Raw genomic sequence first — 23,505 nt, forward strand, 5'->3', positions numbered from 1 at the left:
TGAGCATGCCGTTTTGGTGGGTGTCCATTGCCTTTAGGGGTATTATTTGGCTTTTTATTATTTTTTCTCATAATAGTTTGTACAGAATTTGACTGTAATTCTTTCTTTTGCTCATGTTTTAAGTGAAATAAAATTTCCTCTGCTTTTAGAAGGAAGTGGTGGATCACAATTGCTTTCTTAGCTTCATGGTTCTAGAATTCTCCAGGGTTGTTTTACCAAAATGACAGAAAATGTGGCCTCATATTTTGATATCTTGCTCCTCTCCCCTACTTTTGCCTGCATCTTTTCTTTCCTTTGCCCCATTGTCTGACTTGCTAATATTAGGCTCTATTTCCAACAGTTTCTATTCAGTGTGAGTCATGGAAGACAGCATCAGTTTACTTCCAAAGGTTATATGGCTATGGCTCCAGTACCATGAAACTGTGGCACATTATAGATCTTTAGCATCCAGCTATGAAGAGCATCTTGCATTACTCTCTTCTCAGTCTTGGTTGCTGTTCTCAGATTGGCTTGCATGCTCCAGTGAAATACCATTCTCAGTCAGCCTTCCTTCCACACAAATGCTGATAACTGTAAGGGTCCATAAGGGCATGGTGTGCCACACCTGTTTGTATCTGGGGGCTTACAGAGGGAAATCTAGTTGCTTACTTTTATTGTAGAGACTGACTGTGCTGTCTTTAGTTTTGCTATCCAAGTTGCTCTGTGTTTATGGTAGAATTCTACTAGACTCAAAAACTATTTCATGCCACTTTCCCAGAATCCTCTTTAATTCACTTTTTGGTAATTTACACATTTTTGGCTTTCCATGCAATGCTAAGCTTATGAAACACATATTATTTCTATCTGCCTATGTCCCTCCAGTTTAATATTTAACACTTTGAATTCTACTTAGATACCAATCATACTGACCTCTCTCTATTCCTTAGAACCACTAAAATTTATGTGCTCCAAATTTTTATCTTTCCCTTTTCTTAAAATCTCAAAATTAAATAATTTATGAAATTTCAGTGTTAGTAAAATGAAAACTGACAAGAACCCATCCAAAAAGAAAAAGATTTATAATTATTCAATAGTGAGAAAATTTATTCAGCAAATAACTACCTTATGTCAACAAGAGAGCATTCCAAAGATAATCTTCCCATTGTCCTTAGGTTTTCTTGAAGTTCTCGTAAACAGGTAACATTCACGACTAGTTCAACACCCACATCATACAGCAAGACCTATGAAAGCAATAACTTTGAGTCTGTGGAAAGACAATATTTCAAAATATATTTTGCAAACTGAATAGCATAATAAAATTAGATTAAAAAAATTTCAGGATAAAAATACTGAATGCATTCACCTTCACAATTATTATTTTTAACTCTTCATTTACCTCTACCAATGTGTCTGTAACCATTCTGATGATCTGGCCTCTTCGCCACTGATTTTTATCTGGGATCTTAACAGCACAGTGCATATCATTTTCCCATTTAATTGGTTCCCACTTTGAGTTTTCATAAGCAGCTACCATCTTTTCTTCTAAACTATATAAGGAAAAAAATTTAACTTTCAAACCTTTTCTTACAACATATAATTCTCCGACCACATGTCTTCTACTGTCCCTCCTTACCCATTCCACTCCAGCCAAAGTGGATACCTTGTTCTTCCTTGAATACCCAAGTATATTTCCACTGCAGGATCTTTGATCTAGCTGTTCCCTCTGTGTGAGATTATCTTCCTCCAGATAGCCTCATGGCTTACTCCCTTTCTTCAGGATCCATTACAAATGTCACTGTCTTCTTGAGGTCTTCCCTGATTATCCAAAATTGCCCTCCTCCCCAACTGCTTTTTCTCTATTTTTTTTTTATCATCATCTGCTACAGTAAATATTTTATTTGTCCATTGTCTCTCCCTCTATTAGAATTTAAGCCTCATGACAGTCAAGACTTGTAAATGTTTTTACCACTATATCCCCAACACCTACCTAGAGTACTGGTTGTGCCCAATAAGTATTCGTGGAATGACTAATTCTAATAATACAGTGAAAATAACTAGTAAAGATACTATTTGTGTACTTTTAACTATTTTTAAATAACTGTTTAGCTGAAATAATTTTGCTTTTAAAATTCTACATTTATGATTTCTAGATCTTTATAGGAAAAAATATAGAAAAAAGCCCATAGGTAATATATGTTTTCCTTATATGTTATACCTATTAAGTAAGTTTTCTGTTAATAACCACTGAACATAAATCTTCTCAGGAGATATCACATTACAGATATGTACAGGCAGTTCCTTATTATAAAGTGACTGGAGATTCTCATTAGGTAGAGATTTTACAGACACAGGATTTAAGCTGTTTACTTCATTTGAAATAATTTCTTCTGGAGAAGGATCCCATACTTCAGTATGCTTTTTGCAATTATCCTTGAGGGTATATCTGGAAAACAACAAAACCCATTAGCAAAAAGAGCAGTTTGCAAAATATTTATGTTTGTATTTGCTTAGATCTAGAGATGAACAAATTTTAGCTATGATTCACTGCTTCCCAGTTTTGATATTAATAGCAGTTTTAGTTTCTTTTTCAAAAAAGGGTTAAATACTACCAAAGTAAGCACAAAAAACCCCCTAAAAGCCAACCTTTCTATTTTAAAAACAGTTTAAAATACCAAGTTTGCTTATAATTTCACCATTTCCCATTGATATTTTGTACTCACAAGGAATAGAAGAATTATTCATAATTTGTTTGATAACCTGACTAAAAAGTATCAATCCATTTGCCAATGAGAGTTCAAGTGGTAACCAATTACTATTAAAATGTATTAAGGAGAGAAATTATTGAATGAAGTGTTTAGAATATTTAATCAATCAGATTAGTTCAGACTAAAACCACAGATAATTAGATGTCCTTTATTTCTATAAAGAAAAAATTTCTTTCACAATAAGCTTGAGATTTAGCTAACCAAGGTGACTTAAACATTTTTGTTGCTAAATCTAATGGACAAATTTCAGTCCTTATTTGACTTGAATTCTCAGCACTAGCTACTTTTTCCTTCTTGAAATGTTCTTTCTTTGGTTCCTGGTTTTTCTTCAGTCTCAGGTTCCTGATCTACATTTTTGGACGTTCTTTTTCATAGGTGATAATCCTCATAATTGCATTTTCATCAAGTGAGACTGAGATGAGTGATGAAAGTGATAATCTCATTTATTCTAATGGACTTGTTTATATTTATATGCTGCTAACTCCCAGGTGAGACACCTAACCAGGTCTCTCTTCAGAGATCCATGGATTCATCGCCATTCAACTAATATTTACTGGATACATATTGTGAACCAAGCATAATGCTAGATGCAGAGATATGGCAGTGGACAAAGTAGGCAGGGTTCCTGTTCTCATGGTGCTTAAAGTATAGTGACCCTGAGACACATAGTTACATACATGAGAATAAATTATATGAACAAGAGTTACAAAGAAAAGATTTGGCATAGGCCAATGAAATTTAATCTAGTCTGGGAGAACGTTTGCCTGATTAAGTAACATTTCAACAGAGATTTTAAAAGAATAAGTAGGAGTTAGCTAGACATTCAAGAAACTGAAAGAAAACATAGGGTTTGATATAGCAAGGCAAGAGAAGATGGCATGAACTTTGAGGTAGGGAGGAGCCAGGTTATTTTGGCGATATTATTTTATAAAGGGTGGTGGGTACTGTGTATGATACAGTTGAATCCAGTAGAGACACTGGTTTGTGGGATTTTTTTTTTTCATTTCCTCAGGTGATCAGAGCAGGCACTGATCAAGGGAAGCTCGTGGTTTATTTTGAGGACAGGCAATAGATAACAATGAAAACAATAGGTCTAGCTGCAGCGGTCAGAAAATAGGGATCTGGGTTTTGGAGGGCAAGGAGATTGGTTGCAGCTGCCAGAATACCAGAAGTGGTTTTAGTAAAACTTGAGTTTAAGCTTCAGGATCCCTCACTTACACAGGAAACTTGGGAGGGGCAAATCAACATTTTTTTTTTGGTAAAATTTTCAAAAGTAAACATTTTTAACTGCAATTAGTAAAGGTCATAGACTCTACCCTCATTCTTCTTCTCTCACATTTCTTTTCATTTGGGTGTTGGATACAGCACTTTGAGTTGACTACAGGGAAGTTGAGTTGGAGAAACATTTGGCTTGTATTTAGTGGAATATAGTTTTGTGATCGATAGCCACTTTTCTGTAGAGTTAAGCTATTGCTAGCCATCTTTGTGTAGGAAAGGATTCCAGAAATACTCCCATCACCTTAGTGTCACAACATGAAAATACAGGGTCCAACATAAATGTCATAATAAACCACTACAATGAGGGTGCTGATGACAAACTGTTTAATGAGTATAGTGACCACACCACCCGGTTTAAACCTGTTGTTCTGGCATATTGCTTCTCTTTCACTCTTAAACATGTCCCAATATGGATGAGAAATATGCCCACTTATTAATAAATGAAATAAATTAACATTGCTAATCCAAACTTTAAGATTCATCATTACACAACAAAATTTGAAATGCCTTAAATTATTACATATATAAACACAAAAAAGAAACAGGATAGGTTTTCCTAAAAGTAACTACAATTTTTAGAAATTTATAGAACATTAGCCATGATTGAGCTATGGATCAGAAAAAACACTTTTTAAAATTACCAATAAATAAATTTCAATCATCTATACTAAAGACTTTTCTCTCTATAGGGAATATCACAAAATCTGGCATTTCAAGTGGTGGTTCGTATACAGATAAAAAATGTAATAAGAAAGCATTTTGTGATGAGTCTGAATTTTGTAATGTTTGTAGTATTTGTCAACTTTTGAAAATCTGTTACTGGGATTTCTTTTATCAGTCTACGTAAACATTACTTTTGCTTATTTAATTCTATAGTTAAAACTCTGAATTCCTTTTCTTAAAGGGGGCCCTTCAGGCTCACCCATGAAACCTCGATTTGCCCTTGTTGAGCAAAAGTACGAGCATTCAGAAATGAATAAACATGTCTGGCCTTTTCTTACCCCTGCGCCGCCTCATCCATTTCCTTAGCTATTGCTGTACCTGCTTCCCACTCTTTATCATGTGCTTCTGTTGCTATGCAAATAAACCACTACAGTGTGTGACTGACAGTCCTCTGGCCACTGCACAGTTGTTTGCCACGTGAAGATATATCCCTCCGCATTAACATGCCAAAGGCACCTCAAACACATGTCCAAAGTTGATATCACATCTGTTTTCCCCAAAACCTGCTCCCCACTCTTCTGTTCCTTGTTCTCAAGGAACAGTATCACCTGGTATTAGGTGGTTATGGTCATTGGTCCTCAAAGTCAATCCTGACCCCTCCTCTTCCTTACCTACAATGAGTAGCAAAGTCTTGCAATATTCACCTCCATGTTTCATAATCTACCCATTTTTCTATCACCAAGTAACTGTAACTTCAATAGCCTACAGTACCCACGTCTAGCCTAACACTTTTTTTAAGACTTGCAGTCAGAGAGCTTTCCAAAACCCAAGTCTACTCTCAGTCCTCTGTTTAAAATCATTCAATAGCCCCTCACCCTCCTTCCTGAAGTGATAAAGTTCAAACACACAGAAGTGTTTGAAAAGTACTTTTACTTCTCAGTGATCAAGGTTCTGTAATTATCTGGTCTCTGCATTTCTCTCCAGCTTGATCTCTTACCTTACCTGCCACTACTACCTTTTTTCCTGTCTACCAGCTGTGTGAGTGTACTAACAATCCTAAACATTTATTTTTCCTGTGTATAGGCTTTTACTCCCAGTTGTACGACAGAATTCAGTTTAAGTGAAATCTCCAGTGGTAAACCCTCCAGAAATCCCATAATACTGTGACTACCCTTAGCAGAGTCCTTATCACACTGAAAGGTAAGCTTGACCATCTCTCCTTCCTACTACATACTCTAAGCTCCTTGAAGGCACAAACCATCCTTATTCATCACTGGGTATAACATTTGGTACAATGTAACAAGTAGGCATATAAATATCTCTTGCTTATATAACCAAACAATAGAAAGGGAAAACTAGCTAATGGACTTTTAAAAACTTTATTGAGGTAGATTTTCCACAAAAAAAAGTTCGCCCATTTCAAGTGTATGGTTCAATGAGTTAACTTTACCAAATGGTGTAACCATCATAAGTCAGTTTTACAACATTCTCACCTCTCCCCAGAAAGATCCCCTATGTCCATTTACCATGACTCTTCCTCATCCCTAGCCCCAGGCACCCCCTAATAAACTTTTTGTATCTATAAACTTGCCTTTTCTGGGCATACCATATATATGGAATCATACAATATACAGTCTCTTGTCTCTGACCTCTTCTTAACTTAGCTTAAAATTTGAGGTTTATCCATGATATAGATGTGTCAGTATTTTGTTCCTTTTTATGGCTAAATAGTATTCAATTATATGAATATATAGTATTCTATTCACCACTCACTGGATATTTACATAGTTTCCAGTTTTGGGCTATTCTGAATAACATTATGAATATTTGCTCGTAAGTCTGTGTATGAACATGTGTTGTCATTTCTCCTGATAGATACCTAGGAGTGGAATTGGTGGGTTGTGTGGTAATTTTATGTGTAACTTTTTGAGAAACTTGCAAACCATTTTCCAAAGAGGCCATACCATTTACATCCCTGACAGTAATAAGGGTTACCCCACATCCTCACCAACATCTGTAATTGTCTTATGTGTAATAGCTATTCTAGTGGGTGAGAAATGGTATCTCATTGTGGTTTTAATTTGCATTTCCCTAATGGTTAATAATGTTAAACCTAATGGTAAATAATGTTAATAATGTCTTTTCATGTACTATTAGCCAATTATATACCTTCTTTGGTAAATGTTTGCTTATATCTCGTGCTCATTTTTTGGGGGGTTGAATGATTTGTTTTCTTAAGTTGTAGAAGTTCTATGAATTCCAGATACAAATCCTTTATGGGGTACGTCTGGCAAATATTTTCTCCCACTCTGTTATTTGTTTTTCCTTTACCTAATAGTATCTTTCAAAATACACTAGTTTTGAATTTTGATGAGGATCAACTTACTAATTTTCTTTTATGAACTGTGCTTCTGGTGTCATATCTAAGAAATCTTTGCCCAATCTACAGTCCTAAAGAATTCCTCCTGTTTTCTCCTAGAAATTTTGTTTTAGCTCTTAAAAGTATAATCCCTTTTGAGTGCACTTTGTGTATGGTGTGAGATAAGGGCTATGTTCATCTTTTTTTGCTGGTGGATATCCAATTGCCACAGCACCACTTGTTGAACAGACTACCTTTGTTCCAATGAACTCCCTTTGTTTAAAAAGTCAATTAATTATAAATATAAGGATTTACTTCTCAACTGTCAATTCTATTTATTCATCTATATGTCTATCTTTATGTTAGTACCACACTGTCTCGGTAGTTATAGCTTTATATTAAATTCTGAAATTGGGAAGTGGAAGTCCTCCAACTTTGTCTTTGTTTGCAAAATTGTTCTGGCTTGAGTTGAATCTATAGCTAATGGACTTAAAAATATTTTTAAAAGTGTGATGAGATTCACATAAAATAAAAGTATTTTAAAGTGAACAATCCAGAGCATTTAGTACATTCACAGTGTTGCACAACCATTACACCTCTATCTAGTTCCAAAACATTTCTATCACTCCAAAATAAAATCTCCCTAAAGCAATTGCTACCCATAATCCTCTCCCCTCAACCCTTACTAACCACCAGTCTATATTCTCTGTGGATTTAACTATTTTGGATATTTCATATAAATGGAATCATACAATATGTCACCTTTTGTGTTTGGCTTATTTCACTTAGCATAAAGTTTTCAAGGTTCATCAATATTATATCAAAATTTAATTCCTTTATATTTATTATTTATTTTGGGGGGGGCGCAAAGGGAGAAGGAGAGAAAAAATCTTAAGCAGGCTCCACACCCAGCATGGAAACCAACTCGGGGCTCAATCTCACAACCCTGAGATCGTGACTTGAGTCAAAATTCAAGAGTTAGACACCTAAGACTGAGCTACCCAGGCACCCCAAAATTTAATTCCTTTTTAAAGGTTGAATAATATTCCATTGTATGTCTATCTACCACAATTTGTTTATCCAACTATTGACAGACAAACAGGGTGGTTCCACCTATGAATATATATGTACATGTACTTGAGTACCTGTTTTCAATTCTTTTGGGTATATACCCAGGAATGGAATTTCTGGGCCATGTGGTAATTCTATGTTTAAGTTTTTAAGGAATCTTCAAGCTGTTTTCCATAGTGGCTTCACCATTTGTATTCCTCCCCACAATGTACAAGGGTCAAATTTCTCTACATTCTCATCAACACATGTTATTTTCCTTTTTTTTTTTTATTACAGCCATCTTGGTGTGTGTGAAGTGGCACATTAATAGGCTCTTAAAAAATAAATGTTATTAGTTTTTGAGAAGGTAATATATGTACATGGTTCAAAATTTAAAATTTTGAATTTTATGACTCTTTCCAGAGAAATAGTACATATACATGTATTTAATACTTTTTGGTTAAAAAAACTAAACATCCATCTTTGATTATATGCCCAAATCTGATGCCTTATAAAATTAATGTTAACTGGAAAAAACTTAGTTAAAACTATATGACCTTGATTTTTTTTAAAAGTTTGGTTAAATGAGAGGTAAGAAAATATTTCATGATTTTAATTAAAACACAACTGTAGCAATGGAAAGCTTCTGAATTCAATGTTATTACACCTATCTTTAGTGACCCAGACTGGCTAAGAGAGTCATTCAAAAGAAATACAAATTTCTATGGCCAAGAACTGTACCTTTAACTTTTGGCTAGAATAGAAGCAACTGGATTATATGGCTTAAATATCCATGTAAAGATACTAACATTGATGAAAAATTCAGGGCATGTTCACAGTTTAACACATTAATGTTATCTTCTACTGTATGTTGACCATACTTTACCACTAGATGGCCAATTTAAAAAAAATTCAGCTTACTGGGGTGTAATTGACATATAAAATTGTAAGGTATTTAAAGTGCACACTGTAGTGATTGGATATAAGTACACATCATGAAAGGCTTCCGCTTTTCTAGTTAATTAACATCTATCTTGCTTTTTGGGGGGGGTGAAGGCAGAGTTGTATCACACATGACTTCAATATTGCCCACTAAATTTATGATTTGTAACTAGAAAATTCTCACTTAATTTTGAATTTATATATATGGAGAGATGCAAAAGGCAGGGAAATTTTATTTTAAAAGCTAGTAGAGCTCCCTGTGTATGTTATAGAAACTGCTCTTGCAGAAAGTTGAGTCACTGTCACAAAGAGCTCTTCTTTCCATAATCTGTTTTGCTTACTGTGGAATAGTTCTGTTTTAGCTTTAGTGCTCCCCTATAACAGTGGCATATCAAAGTGAGGTGATGGGTGCTTGCCTTTTTCCTCTGATGCTCTTGATAGTTGTGATATTTTGGAATATTCATCTAATAAATGCCTTATTCCCCAAAGCTGCTTAAGACAAAGGGAAAAAATTTAAAGTTTAAAAATAGTTTTATTCCATGACTCATGAGAGAAAATGCTGAAAAGTTGAATTTCATTGAAATTACAAACATGTGCTCTGCAAAAGACACTATCAAGAGGATGAAGAGAGAGCCAGACACTTGGAGAAAATATTTGCAAAAGACACATACCATAAAGTATTGTTTTCCAAAATATACAAAGAACACTTAAAATTCAAAAATAAGAAAGCAACTCACTTAAAAAATGGTTCCAGAACATTAAGAGGAACCTCACCAAAAAAAGATATAAAGATAGCAAATAAGCATGTGAAAAGATGCTCCACATCATATGTCATCATAGAAACACAAATTAAAACAAAAAATGAGATACTACCACTACACATATAATCAAAGCACCAAAATCTGGAACGCCGACAACACCAAGTGCTGATGAGGACATAGGGCAAGAGGAATCCCTCAGTCATTGCTTGTGTGAATGCAAAATGGTACAGCTGCTTTGGAAGACAGCTTGGCAGTTTCTTACACAACACTTCTTACCATACAGCCCAGCAATCACACTCCTTGGTATTTGCCCAAAGGAGGTAAAAACTTATGTCTACACAAAAACCTGCATGTGGATGTTTATAGCAGCTTTATTCATAATTACCAAAACCTGATAGCAACCAAGATGTCCTTTAGTAGGTGAATGGATAGACAAACTGTGGTACATCCAGGCAATGAACTATTATTCAGTGCTAGAAAGAAATGAGTTATCAAGCCATGAAAAGACAAGGGGGAAGCTTAAACACATATTATTAAGTGAAATAAGCCAATATGAAAAGGCTATATACTGTATGACTCCAATTATATGATATTCTGGAAAAGGCAAAACTATGGAGACACTAAAAAATATCAGTGGTTCCCAGAGATTCGAGGGAGGGAAGGATGAATAGAACACAAGGGATTTTGAGGACAGTGAAAATACTCTGATATTATAATGGTGGATTCATGTCCTCATTCATTTAGTCAAAACCCACAGAATGTACACTAATGTAAATTATGGACTTCGGATTATTATGATATGTCAATGTAGTTTCATGGATGTTAACAAATGTACCATTTTGGTGGGTGACAGTGCGGGAGGCTGTGCCTGTTGGGAGAGCCAGGAATACATGGGAAATCCCTGTGCTTTCTGCTCAGTGTTGAGAACCCAAAACTGCTCCAAAATATAAAGTCTATTTAACAAAATAAAAAAGATGACAGACCTAAATATGAAACCTAAAACTATAAAACTTAGGAAGAATACATAGGAGAAAATCTTTATGACCTTGAGTTAGGTAAAGAGTTATTAATTACAGCACAAAGTGCCTCAATTATGAAAGAAAAAACTGTCCAAGTAGACTTCAAAACCAGAAACTGCTCTTTGAAAGACACTGTTAAGAAGGCAGAGATTGGAAAAAAAATATTTGCAATATTTGCAGAGCACATTATCTGATGAAGAACTTGTACCTGGAATATATTAAAGAACTTTCACATTTCAAGAACAATAAGCAACACAATTTTACAGAAGATTTTACATTTGAAAAGAAACTTCACTGAAGAATAGACACAGATGGCAAATAAGCATATGAAAAGATCTTTAATGTCATTAAATTAAAATTAAAACTACTACGAGAAAACACTGTATTTCTATTAGAAGGGCTGATGTAAACACAAAATGATAGAATCAAGTGCTGGCAAAGATATAGAACAATACAACTCTCACAAATTGCTGGTGGAAATGCAGGATGGTAGAGCCAATTTAGAAAATGTGTGGCAGTTTCTTATAAAGTTAAAAAAACACACCTTTTTTTTTAAAAAAAACTTTTTCTTTTAGATCTACATACCAAAATATTAAATGGATGAAGTTATATGGTGTCTGAGATTTACACCAAAATTATCAAGGCAATAATGTGGGTGGGGCATTAGATTAAATAAAGAAAAAAACCCACTTACCTTATAAGCAGCAATCTTACTCCTAGGTATTTACTCAAGAGAAAATACATACATATGTCTACATACAAAGACCTGTATGCAAATGTTTACAACACCTTTATTCATAAAATCTCTCAAACTGGAAATAGCTCAAATGTTCATCAATTAGGGAATGTATAACATTATGGTATATCCAGACGACAGGATAGTAGAGAGCAATAAAGACTACTGATACATGTAACTACATTCATGAATCTCAAAAGCATTAAGCTAAATGAAAGATGCCAGACACAGAAGGCAAATACACTATGACTCCACTTATAAGAAGTTGTGGAAAAGTATAGAAACAGAAATTAGATCGGTAATTGTCAAGTTTTGGGTGTGGAGGACAAGAAAGAACTACAGAGGTGCACAAGGAACTTTTTGTGGTGATAGAAATACTCTGTATTTTGACTGTGATAATGGTTATATATGACTGTATACGTAAAAGGATGAAATTTTATTGTATGTTTTACCTCAATAACCCTGACTTTTAAAAAAAGAGAAATTATATATATATGTATATATATATCTGTGTATCTGCATATATATATATATATATTTTTTTTTTTTTTTTGAGAGGAAGTGAGAAAGGGCAGGGTGGGGCAGAGGGAAAGAGAGAATCTTAAGCAGGCTGCATGCCCAACACAGAGCCCGAGTGGGGCTCCATCTCACAACCCTGAGATCATGACCTGAGCTGAAATCAAGTCCGACACTTAACCAACTGAGCCACCCAGGTGCCCCTCAGTCCAATATATTTAAATGTTTCCTCTCATCTCTTTCTCTTCCCTTACTTAGGGCTTACAGTGGAAAAAGGGCAGGCCCTCTCTAGCTTCTAAGTCCTCCAGTGTTAGGGCAGGGAGGGGAGGCAAGACTACATGCTAAGCACATGACTACAGATTTCTGCTTCTCTGGCTTACTCTGACAGACATTATGTGTGGGTGTTATCAAATATTTGCTTTCTTGAGAACGGTATGTGGGAATTCTTCAGAAGACCCTTCAGGGCCACCCTACTGCCTAAGTCTGTATTGTGAAAGAATTGTTTTGTCTTGACTCCCAACCCTCTCACCCCTCCTCACCACCCCTTGCCCTTTTGCTTCAGGGTTGCTCAACCACTGGTCTGTCTTGGGTACTAGGCACAATGGCTCAAATCTGGTTCTTGTTCAAAGTAACCACTTGAACCCAGAAAGAATTCACATTTCTCCAAATGGGAAATTTGGGCTAACTCTACCACTAAATACCCTATCCTCCCACTTCTCTTCCTAATTTTCTTCTCAAATAGGCAGAGAGGGCTGCCAAAGCAGATATTCCACCTAGAAATAAGATGCCATTCTCTTTTTCTTAGAAGTACCTTCAATCCCTAGAAGCCACTCTCTTGGTTTCAGGGTCCCTTAGGGATGGAGGGAAAAGCCACTCTACTCCCCATTAGACTAATGACTCCAGTTATTTTTCCGCCTATTTTTCTTGACCCAAAACAGGGTGAAAACTCCCAAAGCTATGGCCTAAGCACATATCCTAAAGGGAATGATATGCCAGTTATCCTTCTTGTGAATAAAGTGTTATGTACAAACTAACAAACATTTATAGGTCTACTTACCCTACTTCATAAGATGCTAGGCCCTCTTTGACTAGCTGGTCATTTATACTAGTAGGAGTCATTCCAGCAGCACCAAGAGAATCGAAAAGCTCAACCAAGAGCACATTATCTTCCAGAATTTCTGTAAAACATTAAGATGAGTTTGGGGAAAGAAAGAAATATGTTGCAAAACATACTAAATGAGGTAATTAAAAAAAAAGCTGTAAACAATTTCATTTTGCACGTGTGGTTTTTTGCTGAATAATATCAAAGTCTCTCTGTAGGGGTAAAAGTAGTATTTTGCAAAGATAAAACAATTGTCTATGTTATCTGTAGCATATGCAAATTAATAACATTTTCATTTTAGATTATTGTGTACTGTTCTATGACAAATCAAAAGCAGTTTAAAGCTTTTAAATTCAGAAAAATATAATTGACATATTCATTGAAGAAGTGTTCTGATGTGTTTGTTTTTTTTTTAAAAGATTTTATTTATTTATTTGACAGAGAGAGACAGCGAGAGAGGGAACACAAGCAGGCAGAGTGGGAGAGGGAGAAGCAGGCTCCCTGCTGAACAGAGAGCCCGATGCGGGGCCTGATCCCAGGACCCTGGGACCATGACCTGAGCCGAAGGCAGACGCCCAACGACTGAGCCACCCAGGCGCCCCTGTTCTGATGTGTTTTTAAACTATTTTACTGAATTCATCCAAGTTCCAGAGGACAAAAGAATGAAATTTAGCCCAGTGGTTATCTGCAAAGGTTTACAGCTTTTATAAGAATGGCACAAAGTTTAACACAACAAAAACTCAATCTAGAATCCTCAACTAGAGATTGGAATCTGGATTTTTTTCCCCCATCCCTGTGTTTTTAGGACAAACCATCTAACTTTTAACTTCTTTTAGAATACATATTGGTTACGTAAACAAGTAGACCTATTTAGATCTATTTCTTAAACTAAACTGGGTAAAGTTTACATCTCATATGCTCCATCCATCTCACAACCCTGAGATCATGACCTGAGCTGAAATCAAGTCCGACACTTAACCAACTGAGCCACCCAGGTGCCCCTCAGTCCAATATATTTAAATGTTTCCTCTCATCTCTTTCTCTTCCCTTACTTAGGGCTTACAGTGGAAAAAGGGCAGGCCCTCTCTAGCTTCTAAGTCCTCCAGTGTTAGGGCAGGGAGGGGAGGCAAGACTACATGCTAAGCACATGCTATGGTACATAGCACAGAGAACCTGCCTAATATGTATCTGAATAAACAACAGAGTAATTTCTTTAGGAAACACATACTTCAGTGCACTAAACTATGCACTGAATGCACACTTCAATGCAGTTTATACCTACACCTTCTACACAATAGCAGCTGGTAGCTGCAGGTCAGAATGATCATTCCAAATAAAAAGATAAAGTGTTACCAGCATCTTATATTATCTAGTCATAAAAATATTAGAAAACTTTTTTCAAGAGCCTAAAAATGATTCCTGACTACTTTTCAATGGACCAGATATATCATCTAAAAATAAAACACTAAGCAATGCTGAGACTCAGTTTTCATCTCCTTACTTTCCATGTCTTGTGTTCCCTTTAATTCTTTGACTTCGTATTTCCCATATATAGAGTTCTTTATTCCAACAGGCCCAACTTTCCATATGTTCTGTACCTTTACCAACTTCCCTACTCTGCTAATTAAAATTTAAATAACCCTTGCTTTATAAGGTAACAATGCATATTAATGGAAGGCTCCCCTTCTCATCTATTATTAATGTCTTAAACTCTCAATCTCATCATTGTGCAGGTTAATGGGGTAGATCTTTTAGATTTAAGGAGTGCCAGAAGGCCCTGCTCAAACAAATTATCTAGCATAATAACTATGTTATGGCTAGTGTTTGGATGTTATTGGTATAACAAGTAACTAAGTACGAAAAAGAAGGAGTCAAGAAAGAAACCAAGTCAGGTCTTGATGCTGTCCACGGGAGCTAAAACCAATAGAGGGCGGGGAGCTAAAACCAATAGAATAAAATACCAAAAGCAAAGTTGGTAAGCAGAATTATCTAGGTTAAAGTCAGCTCAAAATCAGAGGAGATTACTCAAGGACTAAGAAGCCCTTAATTTACTGCTCACATCAGAGAAGGCTGATATAAAAATGTTATTGACTGAGGATGCAATATCTATAACCACATTCCTCTTTAAAGAAATTATTTCTTCAGAACAATTTCTCATATCAACAACATGCATAAATTATCACTGATATGCCATCAGTTCCCGGTTATATAACCTTGAGCAGCTGATCACTGAAGCTGCTCACTCAGTCTTCTCACTGTAACATAAGCTAACACTCTTCTGGTGGTTGGGTTCATTTAATGGTAGTATGATAAATGTGAACAAACAGATATAGTAAAAATTACCCTGGAAATTCCCATAAATCAACCCTAAGTAAACATAATCTTGTGTGTCTTGCACTAATACTTATTAAGACCAACACAGCCAGATAAATAACAGACTCCCACCACTCCCCAACCCCTGCATCTAAACCCCTTGGGGCCAGACAGGTTTTAGAACTTCAAATTGAGAAAAGCTACATAAAAGATATATTGCATATTTTATAATACCCCCAGCAGATTCTGAGGCAGCAGCCTACAAACATACATTACTATCCTGAAATGGAATATATGAATATTCACTATAAAGGAGATAAAGATTATATATATCTTCATGTCAATTCAGATCAGGTTTTGCTACTCAACTTTTCATTTCCAGAACATGTTGGGTTACAAAATTGTGAGCTAGTGGTCAGCCTGTATCTTGCACCCAAACTACTCCAAAAAAGAAGTAACTTTTTTTCAAAATATGGGAAGAGCCTACAGTTGAATTCACTTAAGTCAAATGAAATGAAAAAACATACGAAAACTATTTAACAGTTATGTCCCACCTCCCCTCACTTTCCTGCACATTAAACTTTAGCATTCATCATGCCAAAATCAGGATAGAGCCCTTGCAGAAATGTAACAGAAATAAGAGAAGCTAATTTCTGGCTTTAAGGCTTTCAAGAGGCCATGTCCAGGATGACTTGATTTTTTTTTTTTTTTAAGATTTTATTTTTAAGTAATCTCTACACCAAATGTAGGGCTTGAACCTACAACCCCAAGATCAAGAGTCACACACTCCACCAACTGAGCCAGCCAGGCACCCCTGGGATAACTTGATTTTTTAATGGCAATTTTTGCCTTGTACTGATTTTATACTCTAGAGCCTGCAACTACATCCACTATACCTAATTCTCAATAAATGTTCTCTCACTACTCTTACTGATGACACATTGAATTTATTCTAAAATCTGGCAAATGTTGTATTATAATGTTATTCTTATTATATATAATCACATAGCAACAAATAAAAATGGAAATAGCTTACTAACGACTGAACATGTCATAAATTTATCTTGAGTCTTTTCTTCAAATTTTTCCTTAGCTTTTTTGGACCACTGCATTGTCCTTATACATGGTTCAATATAGGCCAGCTTACATTTAATTGCCTGTGTCAAACAAAATTGCGCCATTAAGAAAAAGTAAAATTTCTAGTTATTTTAGAATTAAAATAAAATTTTGTATGTGTCAAAAAACTCTGTTTGAATATATATTTGGAAAATAAATGTGCAAAAGGTATTTATAAAATATTTTTTAAATACCAATAACTGCAATCAATAGAGCATTTGGTTGAATTATTGCACATTCAGACACTGATATAACAAGCATCTACTGAAAGAATTACAGATACTTATGATATACTGTTAAATGAGAAAGGCAGGTTATAGGACTATTTGTCTAATCCTGTAATTGTTAAAAACAGAAGATGCATCTTAGAATTATATTTATAAAAAATATTCAATAGTTCTAAATGATTCCTCTTTTTGTTTATCTATATTTTCAAGTTTTTCCTATAATATTTTACCCATTTTTAAAATGAAAAATATTGTTTAACAAATGTCTAGGTGTAATGTGAGTTAGAAAATAAGCCCCATTAACCTTCCTTGTCTTCTGGGGAATAGGATTCTAAGAGAAGGATAATTTTTTACTTATTCTTCCAGACTTCTCTCTTTCTCTTGGACATGTTATATATACTTAAATATAAATGGAATTGCAATAAAAATACTTCTGAGTTTTTTTTATACAAGATATATCATCTTCCTACCACATTATACAGGTATTTCAAAATAACATTAAGAGCTGCAGACCAGTAAATACTTATAAAGACACAAACATACATACACATATACATTTATAATTAATGCTTATTTGCTAAGATATACATATATCTTAACAATTTATGGTTGCTATATAGGAAATTACAATAATGACAGCAACTCTTTTTTAGATTCCACGTATCAAATTATTTACAGACAAAAATGTTTTTTAACAGAGCAATTCTATGATAAAAATGATTTCTAAAAATACTGTCATATTTGTGTAAGATTCTAACCCTATGACTCACAATAACTAGATTACCTTCTCTGGGGGATTTAGAAACTCATCTTTTATTTTACGCATTTCTTTAAGTGTTATTTTTGCAGTATTGCCGAAGTCCACATATTTAACTTCAACTTCACGATGTCCAGGCAATCCTTCAAAAATTATGAAATTAGAAATCACAAACTTGGAAAGAAAACAGAGAATTATCTAGCAAAATTTAGATTAATTGACAGTCAACTATGTTAGAATACTTTTATGATCAACATACAAGCTTAATACTTTTTTTAATATAAAAAATATTTCTAATACATGGACTTACAAAAATCAACATAATGCATAGATTTGGTGAATGAGAAATTAACAATTTTAAGATATCCAAAGGACAATCAAAATCAGGATAACAACACAGCTATCAAATGTTAGCTGTTGTGGCCTAAAAGTTAGGCGTTAAGACTGACTGGGTCAGAATCCATTAAATTCCATGTGACTCTAAGCAAGCTAATCACTCTTTCTAAAATATTACTCTGAGCAAGTTTCTTTTTCTCTCTAAGCCTCATTATTTCATTTGTAAAATTGGCATACCTATAGAATCCAATCTCACAAGACTTTTTTTTTGAGGATTCACCTATTTAAAATAATTTGCAAAACACCAAAGTAAGCATGCATTTAATAAATGTTTACTGTTAGTCAAGACAGGTGATTAAGGCAAAAGATTTAATAATCAAACTAAAGATTCATTCATATGATGATACTTAACTGAAATTAAAAAAAATTATTTGGGGGGATATTGTGAAAAATAAGCAGAGACAGACCTCTATGTCAATCTAGTCTCTATATTTTACAGGATACCAATGAATCCCTTAAGAAGTTCAAACACATGGAAGTTTGAATAAAAACCTATCACACTGACCTTTTTGAAAATACTCAAAATATATGGTTGACTTTAGCCTCTCTTAGCACACCTATGTATAATTCTACTAAAATGGTTGCTATCATTTTCAAATTTAAAGAGTAGTACAGTATATATATTTCAAAAATGGAAGAAGTACAGGCACTCTCTGCTCCTTAGCAGAAGTGGAAGCAGATGGAACACACTGGTACTCAAGAGGACACTTCAAGCAACTTAGGCCATGTGATAACTGCTATCTGAAGTAATTGAGAAGACACATGTTACCATAAGTCTAAGAAGGTGAGGGAATCCCTCCACACTTCCACTGGAATTCTCATGCTAGAAGGATATTTTTAACTGTACTAATGCCATTACATTCTTATCATTCTTCAAGTCTCTGAATGGAGATATAGTTTTAGACAAAACAAATAAACAAATGGACAGGAGATAAAATTTAAAGAACATTTTTTACCCAAATTATCAATCATGTATGAGAGTAGAGTCAGAAGACATGAAAGGTCTCAAAATTTACCTCCATTTATTCTGAGTAAACAATCAGAAGATGCTCCCCCAAAATAGGGGAGTAAACTGAAGAGGTAAACATGGGATCCATAAAACAAGGGATCCAATACAGGAAAACACAGTATATTGCCAAGTGAAATAAATTCCCTGAATAACAAAAGTCTAATAAGCTTAGAGGACTAGCAGTCTAATTGGAGAAGATAGAAGGATGTTTTCACTGCTAGGAAAAAAAAAAAAAACTATCATTACCTGAAAAATCAATCGTGTGGAAAATTGTTTTGAACAATCAGGAAAATGTAGCCATAAATTAAAGAAAAGAAAGTGAAAATTTGATGCATTAACTTGAAACAGGAAAGTATTCTTTATGACTTGGTGAAAATATTTATATTGAATATGGATTAACTAAAATTGTGATACAGCTATGGGGATGGGGTGGGGAGGGCATAAAAGAGCTAGAAGAAATCTAAAACTGCTATCTACCATAATAAGAAGAGATAACACAAATAAAAAAAATAAGAACAGATAATATCTAAGAGTAAAATATCAACAAAGTATTACATATTTAGAAAAAATAACACAAATACCAAAAGCAACAGCTGAAAGAATTTAAAGTATTTTTTAAGTAATGTCTACATCCCACATTAAGCTCAAACTCACAACCCTGAGATCAAGAGTTGCATGGTCTTACAACTGAGCCAGCTAGACAACCCTAAAATATTTGCCTTTGAGGAGTGCAGTATAAGTTGTTTAGCACCATTTAACTTTTTAAATAAGGCAGACATTAGAAAACAACAACAAAAAAATAGTTAAGTCCTAGTCAAATCAAAATCTAAGGACTCAGAGATTCACCTCCCAACATTACCACTAGCTTTTTAAAGATAACTGAGCAAAGATCAAATAATATCACTTCCATGATTTAATTTGTACCAACTCAAATGGTTTCAGTTTTTACGCATAACATTTCCCTGTAGAAATAGTATGCAATTTCCTACCAATAACTTTTGCTCGGTACCAAACTCCATCTTCAAATTTAGCTACACAGGCTTGACCTTGAACTGGACAGAGGATTTCCAGATTTTCTCCATCTTCACTTTTATAGAATTCTTCAATTGTCTTTAGCAAAAACAAAAAATCCAGGTTCTCTATCTAAGAAATAAAGGGATTAAAACACTATAGTTTCAAAGAAACAAAATGTAAACGTGGCATGTATTATAAGCACTGCTTATAAAATTACTGGAATCAGACAAATCAATTGTTATGTAATTTATATTTGAAATATTTTATTACAGAAGCAGTATATAAAATTAGCAAATATGGACACAACAAATTTTTTTAAAAATCACATTTCTCCAGATATCTTAAGTGTATATCCTTCCAGATCCCTTTCTTTTAAATTTAAATTCTATAGCCAACATATAGTACATCATTAGTATTTGATGTAGTGTTCAATGATTCATTAGTTGCATATAACACCCAGTGCTCATCCCATCACACACCCTCCTTAATGCCCGTCACCCAGTTACCCCATCTCCCCACCCACCTACCTTTTTACAGCCCTCAGTTTGTATCCTATAGTTAAGAGTCTCTCATGGTTTGTCTCCCTCTTTGATTTCTTCCCATTCATTTTTCCCTCCCCTCCCCTATGATCCTCTACGCTATTTCTTATATTCCACATATGAGTGAAACCATATGAGCACGGTCTTTCTCTGCTTGGCTTATTTCACTTAGTATAATACCCCCCAGTTCCATCCATGTTGATGCAAATGGTAGGTATCATCCTTTCTGATGGCTGAGTAATATTGCATTATATATATGAATCACATCTTCTTTATCCATTCATCTGCTGAAGGATACCTCAGCTCCTTCCATAGTTTGGTTATTGTGGACATTGCTTCTATGAACATTGGGGTGCATGTGCCCCTTCTTTTCACTACATCTGTGTCTTTGGGGTAAATACCCAATAGTGCAATTGCTGGGTCATAGTGTAGCTCTATTTTTAACTTCTTGAGGAACCTCCATACTGTTTTCCAGAGTGGCTGTACCAGCTTGCATTCCCACCAACAGTGTAAGAGGGTTCCCCTTTCTCCACATCCTTTCCAACATTTGTTCCAGATCCCTTTCTTATACACACACATACTTTCCATATTTTTTAAAACAAAAATGAGATGATCTTTTACTTGCAATTTGATTACAGTGTGATAATTTGCATTTTCCATCAATTCTCACTTTTGTTTCAGTAAGTATTCCTATTAGTACTTTTAGACCACATTTAGATATCCCTAACTGGCCCAAACTGGTATCAAATTCAAGACTACACATTATATCTAGTTATCTCAATAAATCTTTTAGGATCTAGTGTAGTCCTTTTTTTTTTTTTTTAATGACTAGGTCTTGCTGAAGAGAGACTGCTATTTTTCTGCAGAATGCCCCATCTTCTGGATTTATATGGTTACATCCTCATGCTATTATTTAGCTTGTTCCTCCATTAAATGGGGTCTGTCTCCTGAAATTTCCCCAAAGCCAGAAGTTATATCTATAGGTTTGGTGGATTCAAACCTTTTTGGCCAGAATACATTTTAAGTGTACTTAGGTTACAATACATCAAAAGACATAATATTACTGACTCAATATTAACATGCTAAGATTCACCTGCAGATTGGGGTGATGATTCTGATCCCTCTATTGTACAGTTGTGTTTTTACCCTTGTATCCACCAAGTAATTCATTTAATAATACTTTGGCATTATATGAATGTCCAGTTTCCCATCAACCTTCCATCAGATGGTTTTAAAGTGAATTGATCATTCTTTAAATCAGTAATTTCAGTAGGGTTTGTGAAATGACTACACTGAATAAACTAGAGATTTCTCTTATTAATAAATAAGACTATTTGGTTACTTAAGTTCTTAAAGTTCCTATAGTACCTAAAACATTGTTCCTCCACCAAAAAAAAAAAAAAAAGAAAGAAAAAAAATCCCAAAACACCAAGAATGTCTGATTATCTCTCTAAATGCCAATTCTTAAGGTTAAAAAATATTTTAAAATCTATTTCAAATGGCAAAAAATGAAGTTTTTCTTTTTTAAGTATTATAATGCAAGCGGAAATTTTGTGAATCTGTCTTTTCTTGTTATTTCATTTAAATTATTTTAAAAACTTCAAATTTTTAAAATTTTTATTTCTAAGTAGGTTTTATTCATATTCTTCCAACCAAAGTGAAGTGAAAAATTCAACAGAGGAATGACATCAGCAAAATAGCACACTAGGAAGCTCCAAGCTCTTGTTCCCCTACAGAAACATTGGGGGAAAAAAAAGAGAGAGAAGCCATATGAACTTTGTCAGAACTATGGAAAAGTCAAAGGTTTATAGCAACCAAGCAAACACCCAATCAAGCTCCTGGCATTCAGATAAATCTCTGTCAAAACATTTTCTGAACACAAGCTAAAGGAACAGAGACTTGAGTGATCACATGCAAGGAATAGCATTTGCAAAAATAGTTTGAAAAAGTCTCAAAACTAACCAACCACTGCAGTCTTCAACAATAAGAAAATCCAGCAAATCCCAGGGAGGTGGGGATCTTATTTTCAGAGTTACCACATTATAATAGTCAAATGACCAGTTTTCAACAAAAAATCAGAAGAAATACAAAGAAAAAGGAAAACATGGCCCATTCATAGGAACAAAACAGAAACCACCCTTGAGGAAGCCCAGATAAAGGACATACTAGACAAAGACTTCAGAGCAACTGCCTTAAATATGTTCAAAGAATAAAGGAACATATGGATAAAGAACTAGAGGAAACCAGGAAAACAATAAAGGACCAAAATGAAAATACCATCAAAGAGATAGAAATTATAAAAAGGAATAAAACAAATTCTGGAGCTGAGAAGTAAAATAACTGAAGTGAAAAATACACCAGAGGGATTCAACAGCATATCTGAAACAAGCATAAGAAAGTGAACTTCAAGTGAACTTGAAGATAGGACAACTGAAATCATTAAGTGGGGAAAAGAAAGAGTGAAGGGAAGAGAGGCTAAGGGACTTGAACAGAGACCAAGGACACCATTAGACATACTAATATACACATTATGGGAGTTCCAGAAGGAGAGAGAAAGGAGCTGAAAGATTATTTGAAGACATAATGGCTGAAAACGGCCCAAATTTGATGACAGACATGAATCTACAAATCCAAGAAGGTCAATGTTATGAGTTGACTTGTACCTCCAGGATATGTTGGAGTCATAACCTGAGAATGTGACCTTATTTGGAGAGTCTTTTTTTTTTTTTTTTAAAGACTATTTATTTGACAGAGAGAGACAGCGAGAGCAGGAACACAAGCAGGGGAGTGGGAGAGGGAGAAGCAGGCTTCCCGCTGAGCAGGGAGCCCAATGTGGGGCTTGATCCCAGGACCCTGGGATCATGACCTGAGCCGAAGGCAGATGCTTAATGACTGAGCCACCCAGGCGCTCCCTGGAGACAGAGTCTTAACAGATAATCAAGTTAAAATGAGGTCATTAGGGTA

At 34.8% G+C, this 23,505-nt stretch overlaps 1 protein-coding gene across 2 annotated transcripts in view; it reads right to left on the bottom strand.

Moving 5' to 3' along the window:
- The window catches only part of RNF17 (ring finger protein 17), a 148,092-nt gene that overhangs the window by 68,822 nt on the left and 55,765 nt on the right, over positions 1-23,505 (bottom strand). For both annotated transcript variants that reach the window (XM_032403412.1, XM_032403410.1), the window contains exons 16-22: positions 19,978-20,131; positions 17,611-17,726; positions 16,520-16,640; positions 13,126-13,246; positions 2,195-2,422; positions 1,376-1,526; positions 1,102-1,220 (exon numbers count right to left, since the gene is read on the bottom strand). In XM_032403412.1, the coding sequence (XP_032259303.1) occupies positions 1,102-1,220; positions 1,376-1,526; positions 2,195-2,422; positions 13,126-13,246; positions 16,520-16,640; positions 17,611-17,726; positions 19,978-20,131 (1,010 nt within the window). The remainder of the gene's footprint in view (positions 1-1,101; positions 1,221-1,375; positions 1,527-2,194; positions 2,423-13,125; positions 13,247-16,519; positions 16,641-17,610; positions 17,727-19,977; positions 20,132-23,505) is intronic.

This window comes from Phoca vitulina, unplaced genomic scaffold (assembly GCF_004348235.1).
Source record: "Phoca vitulina isolate PV1807 unplaced genomic scaffold, GSC_HSeal_1.0 scaffold5, whole genome shotgun sequence".
NCBI classification, from domain to species: domain Eukaryota; kingdom Metazoa; phylum Chordata; class Mammalia; order Carnivora; family Phocidae; genus Phoca; species Phoca vitulina.